Source organism: Oryzias melastigma, linkage group LG19, assembly GCF_002922805.2.
Source record: "Oryzias melastigma strain HK-1 linkage group LG19, ASM292280v2, whole genome shotgun sequence".
NCBI classification, from domain to species: Eukaryota; Metazoa; Chordata; class Actinopteri; order Beloniformes; family Adrianichthyidae; genus Oryzias; species Oryzias melastigma.
This window is the reverse complement of record NC_050530.1, coordinates 21,520,220-21,530,631: the sequence shown is the minus strand read 5'-3', so window position 1 is coordinate 21,530,631 and position 10,412 is coordinate 21,520,220. Positions and strand designations below refer to the sequence as shown.

The window sequence follows — 10,412 nt, the reverse complement described above, 5'->3', positions numbered from 1 at the left end:
CCTGACACAACCCTCTGTATTTATCCGGGCTTGGGACCGGCACAATGAGACCCTGGCTTGGGCCCCCTCGTGGCTACATTGGGCCCCCTCGTGGCTACATTTGCAGATATAAACACACTCAAAATATCTGCTCACTGAGGCCCATTTATTAAAACAAAGACAATAAATAAAAATTGGGAAATTTATATTTTTAAAAAGGGAGAAAAGCAGGAGATGTTAGAATGTACAACAGTACTTTCCTTCTTTCACCACCTACATCCACTGCACATGTGCAGACCGATACTTCCTATTTTCAGTTTGGGGGAGAACCCATTAATCTGTGTTGCTTCTTTAATGTTGTGGTTGTTTTGCTGTTTGTTGTCATTTTTGAGACTTTAAGTTACATTTAATTGTAGCTTAATGCAGATAATGTTATGCTACACTTGTAAACTTAGCTCCGGACTTTTAGGTGAGCTCCTTCACTTCCGTACCGACACGGTACATCTGTCTGCATGGTGAGTGTTTCATAATCCGCTCTTTGAACTTAACGACGTGATCGCGGCGCGGAAATGGAATGAAGCCTTGGATGAGTGGTTCATTTCCAGTATAAATTCATTATCCGCGCCGTCCTCGCGGCGTTTAGAAGAAGAGCGCAGATTATAAAACGTTCTCTATGCAGACAGAAGCGCCGTAGACACGGATCTGCTGCAGATCTTCTGGTTCATCTCCAAACAGCGCAGTAGTGACAGCCGCGGCAGCGCTAGCTGTGTTAGCGCCGATGTTAGCTTAGCTAGACAAAGCTCTCTGTTCAGCGTGATCAAACTCAGTCACAACATGCTTCATCTTCAGGTGATCATTTATCGCCATCGTGCTCTCATGGAACACAAGTTCTGTCTTGCAGAAATTACATTTGACACTTTTCCCTCTTTTGTTTTACTTATGTTTCCCACATTTTCGAGCTAGCGTGTTGACATGAGACTACCGAGAACTTCCTGTTACATCACTGTGCAGACCGGATTAGCACCACTGCGCATGTGTGACAAAGACAAAGGCAGACCCGGCATTAGAACGCGCGAACAGCAGTTTTAAGATCAAAACAAGGAAAAAAACAAACAAAAAACGACGCTTCGACGACCAAATTATTCGTCGACTATTTTAATAGTCGAATAGTCGTCGATTAGTCGAATAATCGTGGCAGCCCTAGTTTAAATACAAATGCCCTTAAAGCATTACAGTAACAAAGCATAGTAGTTCAACAAATAAATAGCATTTACATCACACAACTGGGCAGGACAGTTTTATCCGTATCTTGTCCGAGAACTGTAACACAAGAATAGGCAGGGGGAACTTGAAACTTCTGATTCATAAGTTTAGGGGGTCATAAACTCCTGAAATTGTCTCCCTGAGTGTGTGAGGTGGGGGAGGGGAGGGGTGAGCACCTACAATTGAGCACAATGACTTGGCAGATTTTGCAGCACCTTGGTTTGCTCCGAACAAATGACTGCTGTTCACAAACCATATGTCCGATCAGAATAATTCCTTCAGTTTTGTAAACCTCAGGCTCAGAAGACTTTAGAAATATATGTTTTATTTGTGTCAAACATAACATTTTTTTCTGAAAATGATCTGAAGTGAGAGGAGTAAATCCTTCCTGTCGTCACCTTAAATATCCTATGTTAATGGATGGGAAAACGCCAATTTGACATGTTTCAAACAAATGTCTATATCTTCAAAACTGCTTCAGATATCAAAACAGTTGAACCCTTGTAAGAACCACGAGGTTTTCGGCTATCATCTGTGTAAGTTTCATGTCTCTATGTTCAAAGGTGCTCTCACAATGGCAATTTAAAAACAGTCCACAACAACAAAAGCGTTTGTGTTTTGTACAATGGGAAAGTATAGGTGTTTTGGGTGGACTTTGTCTCAAACTTGGGGCTCTTGCGAAAAAAACTACTCAACCCATGACTTTGCGGGTGGTTTTAAACGAATCTAGACAAAAATACCTATAATTTGGTGAAAAAAATTGTGACTCTACGACCAACGGTTCAGTAGTTACTGTGATTTGTTCAGAAAAGTTTTGTCTTTCAAAAAATCCTGTCCTCACTCTGAGTGATGACGTCACACGTCAACTGTCAAAATCAGCCCAAAAGTCCAAAATTGCCTGATTTCAAACAGCTGTAGTTCAAAAACTATAAGACATATCCACAAGAAAAGTAATACCTGAATAGCCCCATCCCTCCACTGCATTTTAAAGTTTGAATGGTGTCTGTAGCTCAAAAATTGTAGGAGGAGATACATTTCAAAAACAGTGAAGTTGAAGAACTGTCCCCATTGACTTCAATGTTATTTTAAATTTGAACAAGTTCAAAAATTTCAAAAACTATAAAAAATTGCAGAATTATTTAAAGAGAGCAGAAAAGTCCACAAATTAAGATTAAGAAACCTTTATTTGTCCCACAATGGGGAAATTGCAATATGCAACAGCGCAGGTACAGAGATAGGTGAGAGGATAAAAATAAAATAAAATATACATTATAAAGAGCTAAGACTATGAATATACAAAGAATAATCAGTAATATATAGGATATTGACAGTTATTGCACAATTAAGTGTAGGAAGGTATGTACAGGTATATACAGCTATTGCACAGTCAAGTGGTCAATAATTAAGGGTAATAAATTGTGTTGTACAGAGTTATATTGCACATGGTGATCAGAATAGTTGGTTGTACAGTCTGACAGCCGCAGGAAGGAAAGATCTCCTGAATCTCTCCTTCACACACGGAGGGTGGAGCAGCCTGCCACTGAAGCTGCTCTCCAGGGCAGACAGTCTACTGCATGGGATGGGACTCATTGTTCAGCATTGACGTCAGTCTCTGCAGGACCCTCCTGTCACCCACCTCCTGCACTGAGTCCAGAGAGCAGCCCAGGACAGAGCTGGACTTCCTGATGACTCTGTCCAGCTTCTTCCTGTGCCTCTCTGTGATGCTGCTGTTCCAGCAGACCACACCGTACAGGATGACTGCTGACACCAAAGAGTCGTAGAAGGTCTTCAGGAGTGGCCCTCTCACTCCAAAGGACCGCAGTCTCCTCAGGCCCTTGCTCTGACCCTTCCTGTACAGTGCGTCTGTGTTGTGAGTCCAGTCCAGTTTGTTGTTGAGGTGAACACCCAGGTAGGAGTCCACCTGCTCAATGTCCATTCCCTGTATGTTCACCGGTGGAGGGGTAGCAGAGTGCTTGCGGAAGTCCACCACCATCAGGGTTTTCCCTGCGTTGATCAGGAGGTGGTTTAGCTGACACCAGTCCACAAAGTTCTGCGTCAGTTCTCTGTACTCCACGTCGTTGTCCCTGATGAGACCGATGATCGCAGTGTTGTCAGAGAACTTCTGCAGCACGCAGCCGTCCATGTTGTGTCTGAAGTCAGCCGTGTAGAGTATTGCATGCTGTTGCATACTGCAATCAAACTAATAATAATACTTACTTTCATATTACATAGCTGAGGTTATTATTTGTACTTTTACTCCATTTTTCCTCCATGTAGAGCAAGCATTAGCCAAAATTACCCAAATGACTTGCGCTTTTATATTTCTGACCACTTAATGTTATTTAGCTTGTAAATACAAAGATTTAAAGTCTAAATGTTGGCAGCATGTTTAACCCCTTCCGCTCTCTTTGGGGTCCAGATGACTCTAACCACATATTGATATGTGATTCCTCCCATGCCAAATGTGGACAAAGGTGGACAGGATTTTATGTCTGCCTTGAACATTAGTAAAACTCAAAAATAAGTGATAAAAAAAAGTTCAGCGAACTGCCTTGTGGGGTCCAGATGACCCCACTTTTAATGTAAACAAGCTAAGGAGAACGGAAGGGTTAAAGATGCTATTACTAACCCGTAGGTTAAAAGTTTGTTTGTAAATAAGAAATATGAACATTAATAACATAACAATGAAGTACTTGTGCTGTATTTTTTGTGTTCATTGAATAAACGAGTTGACAGCTGAGCCACATCATTTACTTTTTGTTATGTTGGTTACATTGAATTTCTGGCACTGTTCTGAGCCATTCACATGTGAAAGACGGTCTCTTGTAGAACATAAAGTTTATTTTTTTTTTAGGAATTAAAGGGGCCTCTCCATGAACATTCTACTTTTTGAGGTTTTAAATGCATTTTACTGTTCATTCCCCACTATAAAGAACTCCAAAGCATTATTTTGATCCATTCATGCATTTCAGAATAATCCTCTAAAAACCTGCACTGTCTGCAGCAGCCCCTCCAATACCCACGAAAACGAGCGGGTGGAAACATGCTGACGTAAGCACAATGTGAACCGCCCCCTTCAGGAAAGATCTGTGCTGCAAGCTCCACCCCCAGGCTACAACGAATACACACCCACTATTGGAAAAGTGAAAAATCCTGGGAAGCTTTTTCAGACCACAGGGGATCCATGTTTCTCTTCTGTTTTGACCCGCCCCTAAAGCTGTTGGATAACGACTGAGGAGATCTTTAGTCATGTGGTTTTGTTTACAAACTTTGGTCATGCTGAGGAGGCTGGGAGAGGCAGGCTTAAGGATGACGTAATGAAATGGGCGGGACCAAAAGTTTTACTTCCGAGTATTAAAACGGTCCACAAAAATGACTCGTATTTCATAAATAATTAGTTTTTTAGTGTTCCAAAGGTAATATATGATTATATTTATGGATATAGTTCACTATGAAAGGCTTAAGAAAATCATGATATGACCTATGACCCCATTAAAGGAAGACTAAGAAAGGACTTTAGTTCTGCATTATCTGAATACATTATGTGAATACAATTAAGATTTTTTTTGTGTGTTCAGTGATGCAACATGGTATATTTTTGCAGCTAAAGGTGATTTTGTGCATTGCAAGTCTAACGTTTGTTTGTTTGTGTCTTCCAGGTGTGGTCCAGACAATCTGCAGTTTATTGTCTTCTGCTTTTTACTAGCTTACTGGTAGCTAGTCAAACAGCTTACTGGTAGCTGTATTTTTTTTTTTACTAGCTTACCGGTAACTTGTGAAATATCTGAATTGAAAGCTGAAACCGTCCTTTTAAGGGCGACCTGATTCTATACATTTGACTGATTTGAATACTGATTGACTACTGATTGAATACTGATTAACTACTGATATTGGAAGTTTGAACTTGGAATTTCAAGGTTGACTGGAACCTTAAAGAATTGTTTTGAAAAATACATTTGGGTTGACTGGAACCCTCATTTTGATTTGGACCTTGACGCTTTCTCAAAACTATTTAGATAATCTCTTCTCATTGTCTGTCTTGTCTGCCTCCACCACAGCTGGTGTACATCTGCAATAACTAGAACTGCTGACAGCAGGTTTGTACTCTAAGGTATATATTTAATATAAATTCGGATCCTTCAGGTGGAGCTTCCTCAGGCGGCGGTTACACTCTGTCAAGGTGGAGAGCAGCTGGTCCAGACGGAGGGGAGGGGGCTGCCTGATCAATTCAAGTATTTTGGAGAAGATTCAAGAGTGACGACGTCGTTTCTGCTCTGCGGTGACTCCATTGGAGGTGTCCTCTGGCAACAATAAGCTGTCATCTGCTAGACACTGTTGATCCTTTCAGTTGTAAAAGTAATTGAAATATTGATATACCAGACACATATTTCAAATAAAAATATTTTCTGATTAAAGTGACTTCTGAAATCTTGCCTACTTTAAATTTCATTTGGGATACACCAAGTCTTATATCAGCTTATTAAGCATCTGATTAACTTTAAACTCAGTCTGACTATCAATTTTGAATATAATTGACGGTAAGATACTTAATTGTGAGGATTTTTTTAATTAAATTGGAATACTAAAGTTTCTAAATTTGAAATTGACAGGCAAATAAATTTAGCTTAAAATACTATTGGTATTTGTTAGTTATACAAAATAAAAAAATCAATATTTCTTTGTTTACAAGTGAATCTTACTTTAAGAAAATGCCAAAAAAAAAGGTAAAAGATCTCAGTCTGCTAAGACACACAATGTCTGATGAAATTCAGGAAAGTCCAAATGACGATTCACAAAAGCTCAGAGAGAAATCTGCAGATGTCCAGACTAGTAAGAAAGAAAAGCCTTCCTGTGAACCAAAAATCACATGCTGATGCAGTGAAGAAGAAGCAGAAACTTGATGCTCCATGTGGGTAGGACCATCTCATGCAGGTGAAATGAAAACAACACGTGTAAGGAGAGAGAAACCAGAATCCACAGTGACAAATTATACTGATGCTGTAAAAAGAGGACAACTCTGTGATGACCTTTGTGCAGCCGAACCTTCACATGCTCAACATGAAAATGAAACATCTCAACCTTCTGTGAGACAACTGTGTGCTTCTTGGAGCCAGGCTTCTGGTAGATATGGAAAATACAAAAACATGCAGTGCACCTGTAACTCCCTGACATTTCTGGCTTTTCTATGTGAAGATGAGAACATCACTACAGCCGACCTTGACCTGGTTTTAGATAAAGGTAATTCCATGTACACAGATGCCAGAAAAAGATTCCCTGCTGACAACCACCTTGCCACTGATCAACTTCCTGAGACAGTACCTGCTCGCAGCTGTGTGCATGATGCAGACATGTCCGTTCTGTCCCGTTATGGCACTTTGGAGACCCTCCACCTGGATCAGTTGATGAATTCTTAAGGTTTGATGCTGGCCTTGCTTGTTTGCTGACAGAAATTCAGTACGCTTTACTGGTAATGATAGATTTGTGCATTGCTGTGTTCAGGAGCAGTTCTGGACGATTTGGTTTCTTTGACCCCCACTCCAGAAGTCCAGATGGTTTACCCACTCCACCTGACATGTTTGACAGAGAAAGTGGTACAGATGTGATGCTGACATTCACAACTCTCCATGAAATGATTGACCGGCTCTCTTTATGTTACTCTATGAATGGAGCACAGCCCTTAAGTGAGTACGAGCTGAAGCCTGTGAAGTTTCTATGCAGCATCCCTATTATGAATAAAAGTGTTCCAGAGTCCAGAACACCTGATGTCTGTGTTACACCCTCTCTGATGAATGATGATCATCAAGATGCCACATTGACAAGACATGCTGACCCAGAGATTGATGAGAATATTTGTTCACCTGAAATGAATGATGACACCACATATGTGGACATGCTGCTGGATTATATAACCTGAACATGAAGCGTTTTACGTAGTTGCAGGAGACTTCAATCACGTGAAACTGACAGACACCCTTCCCAATTTTTACCAACATGTCACCATTCCCACTCGAGGAGACAACACACTGGACTGTGTGTACACAAACATCCGCGGTGCATACAGAGCTCTCCCTCGCCCCCACCTTGGCCTCTCTGACCACATCTCCCTGCTACTGGCACCATACTACCAGCCTCTGATAGGAAGGGTAAAGCCAACAAGAAGAACTGTCACTGTGTGACTCAGCAATGCAGGTTTTGTGCTGCAGGACTGCTTTCAATGCACAGACTGGCAGGTCTTCAAAGCAGCAGCTACGTATGAGGGAAAGGTGAACCTAGAGGAATACACCTCCTCTGTCCTGGGATTTATCTCCAAGTGTGCCAGTGATGTCGCTACCACAAAGTCAGTTATCTGTTATCCGAATCGAAAGCCCTGGCTGAACGCTGAGGTGAGAGCTCTGCTGAAAACCAAGAATGCTGCATTCAGGGCCGGTGAGGTATCTGTATTGAGAGCAGCAAGGAATGAACTGACGGCGGCCATAAACAGAGCCAAATCCACATACACTAGGAAAATTGAGGAGCATTTCTCTTCAGATGACCCTCGGAGTATGTGGAGGTTCATTAAGTGCATCACAAACTTCAATGCCAGGAATGCACAGTGTCCAGATGACCCCTCTTTGGCAGATGAACTCAACAGGTTCTACGCACGCTTTGAGGATCCTGCTGTACCACCTTCACCAAACTCCCCACTCCACCAGGTGATATGCCCCTCAAAGTGTCCGCAGCTGATGTGAGCAGGACCCTTAAAGGAATTAACCCCTGCAAAGCTGCTGGCCCCGATAACATCACAGTATAGGTGCTGAAGGACTGTGCATCTAAGCTGTCTGAGGTGCTAGCAGATATTTTTATCATCCCTTTGTCTGAGGCATCTGTTCCAACCTGCCTAAAACATCCGTCATTGTTCCTGTGCCAAAAGGGTTCCACAGTTACGGGGCTTGATGACTACCGACCCATAGCACTGACCGCAGTAGTCATGAAGTGCTTCGAGAGGCTGGTCATGGCCCATATCAGGAACAACATTGATGCCACTGTGGACCCGCAGCAGTTTGCTTACAAGAAGAACCGGTCCACTGATGATGCCATCTCATCTGTGGTCCACACAGCCCTTCAGCACCTGGAGGGCAGGAACACCTACATCCACATGCTCTTCCTGGATTTCTACTTGGCCTTCAACACCGTCATCCCACAGACCCTGCTGAAGAAACTTTCCACCCTTGGCCTGAGCCCCACACTAGGGAACTGGGTCCTGAATTTCCTGACAAATAGACAACAGACTGTCAGAATCCACAATACCATCTCCCGTACCCTCACCCTGAGCACTGGCACTCCCCAGGGCTGTGTGCTGAGCCCCCTCTTGTTCACTCTGCTGACATATGACTGCTCGGTGAGACACCCCAGCTGCCATGTAGTCAAGTTTGCAGACAACACAGTGGTAGTAGGACTCTTCAGCAACAACGATGAGTCTGACTACCAAGAGGAGGTGGAGATGTTGGTGCAATGGTGCAGAGAGAACGACCTCTGCATCAACGTGAAGAAGACCAAGGAGATGGTGGTGGATTTCAGGAAAAATGTGAAGACACCCCACCCCACCCCTTCACATCGATGGAGCCCCAGTGGAGCTTGTCTCCAGCTATAAGTATCTGGGTGTGCACATCAGCGAGGACCTCTCCTGGAGCACCAACACTTCCCAGCTGGTCAAGAAGGCCCACCAGCGCCTGTACTTCCTCAGGAAGCTGCGGCGGGCAGGACTTGGACGGTCAGCCCTGATGAGCTTCTACCATGCTGCTGTGGAGAGCTCTGCACCTGCATCACCGTGTGGCACGGCAGCTGCACCATCGCTGAGAGGAAAGCTCTGCAGCGTGTGGTAAAAGCCGCCCAGAGGACTGTGGGGGGAGAGCTGCCAACCACCACAGACCTCTACATCATAGGATGCAGGAGACCCCACCTGATCAGAGACCCCACCCACCCGGCACATGGTCTGTTCCAACCACTCCCATCAGGCAGGAGGCTGAGGAGCATTAGATCCAGAACCACCAGGCTCTGAAACAGCTTCTTCCCTGAAGCTGTCAGGCTGCTGAACTCTGTGTGACTGTTGTGTTCTATATGTTTACTTTATTTATTTGTTCATTTGTTTGTTTATATTTTTCCCCGGACCTGAGTTCCAACCTCTGCCAGTGACATTGATTTGTCCACTGGTCTAACATTATAAATCCTTTGAATCCCTTGAAACTTTATGGAAACAGTTTCTGCAATTTATACAACCTTTTACCTTTCTATAAACTTCTGCCTCTTCTGCTTAACGTATTGAAATTGATTGATTAAACCCAACCTGCTTTTGCAATTATTTCTGCAATCTTTATCAGCTAGCCTGGGTTTTCAGTATGTTTATTTGTAACCAATATGGCCTTCTTCAGCAAATTATGATTTTTCTGCAACAATTAGCGTTTCTGAAAACCAAAATTTTTTGCCATTTAATGACAATATTGCTGACTTCTGCAATGTTTTCTGTAATTTACGGGAAACTTCACCTTCTTCTGCTAAAACTATGCAATGACGGAATTATAGAAGACACCTTCTGCAAATCTGCAATCAAATGTATTTCCACAGGGAATGCAATATTCTAGTTCTTAAGTATTGTTCCATAATGATGATTTCACCAATTTCTTTCACCGTTTTACCTCTGGGTTGAATCCACTTATCATAAAGTTCCTTGAGTCTGGCGTAAAGCTTCTTGGGACTTTCATCTGGTCCAACTTCCAGGGAAAGGAATCTCTGCCTGTAAGACTCAGGACTGATGTCATATTTATGACAGATTGCAGATTTTACTTTTTCATAGCTTAGGGAATCATCAACATCCATGTTAACAAAAGGCACTTCTGGTCTTACCGGTGAGCAATGGGATGAGGCGGAAAACTCAGTCTGACTCCGCCCACTTGCATGCTGTTGCTATATGTTCAAAGGTTATTAGAAAATGTTCAACGTCATCATTTCCTGTTACTTCCTGCTTTGCTAGAGTGCGGACGCACATTGCTTTGCTCCCCCTTCTGCTTTTAATTTTCGCTGATTATTTTCCTTTTTTCTTTTTTTGATCACACCAGCAATAACTTTTGAATACTTTTAAACCATCGGGTCGGATTTATTTTTCTTTTTTACTCTAAACAACAGGATTTTTTCCT

At 42.6% G+C, this 10,412-nt stretch overlaps 1 protein-coding gene across 3 annotated transcripts in view; it reads left to right on the top strand.

The window, feature by feature from the left end:
* Window positions 1–10,412, top strand: part of efhd1 (EF-hand domain family, member D1) — a 117,590-nt gene that overhangs the window by 90,835 nt on the left and 16,343 nt on the right. The window contains exons 3-4 of one of the 3 annotated variants that reach the window (XM_024298150.2): window positions 4,902–4,978; window positions 5,386–5,642. The exons of 1 other annotated variant lie outside the window; for it this stretch is intronic. In XM_024298150.2, coding sequence (XP_024153918.1) covers window positions 4,902–4,978; window positions 5,386–5,500 — 192 coding nt within the window. In that variant the 3' untranslated portion in view covers window positions 5,501–5,642. Of the gene's footprint in view, window positions 1–4,901; window positions 4,979–5,385; window positions 5,646–10,412 lie in introns of those variants that run through there. One more of the 3 variants, XM_024298152.2, reaches the window with a different exon arrangement.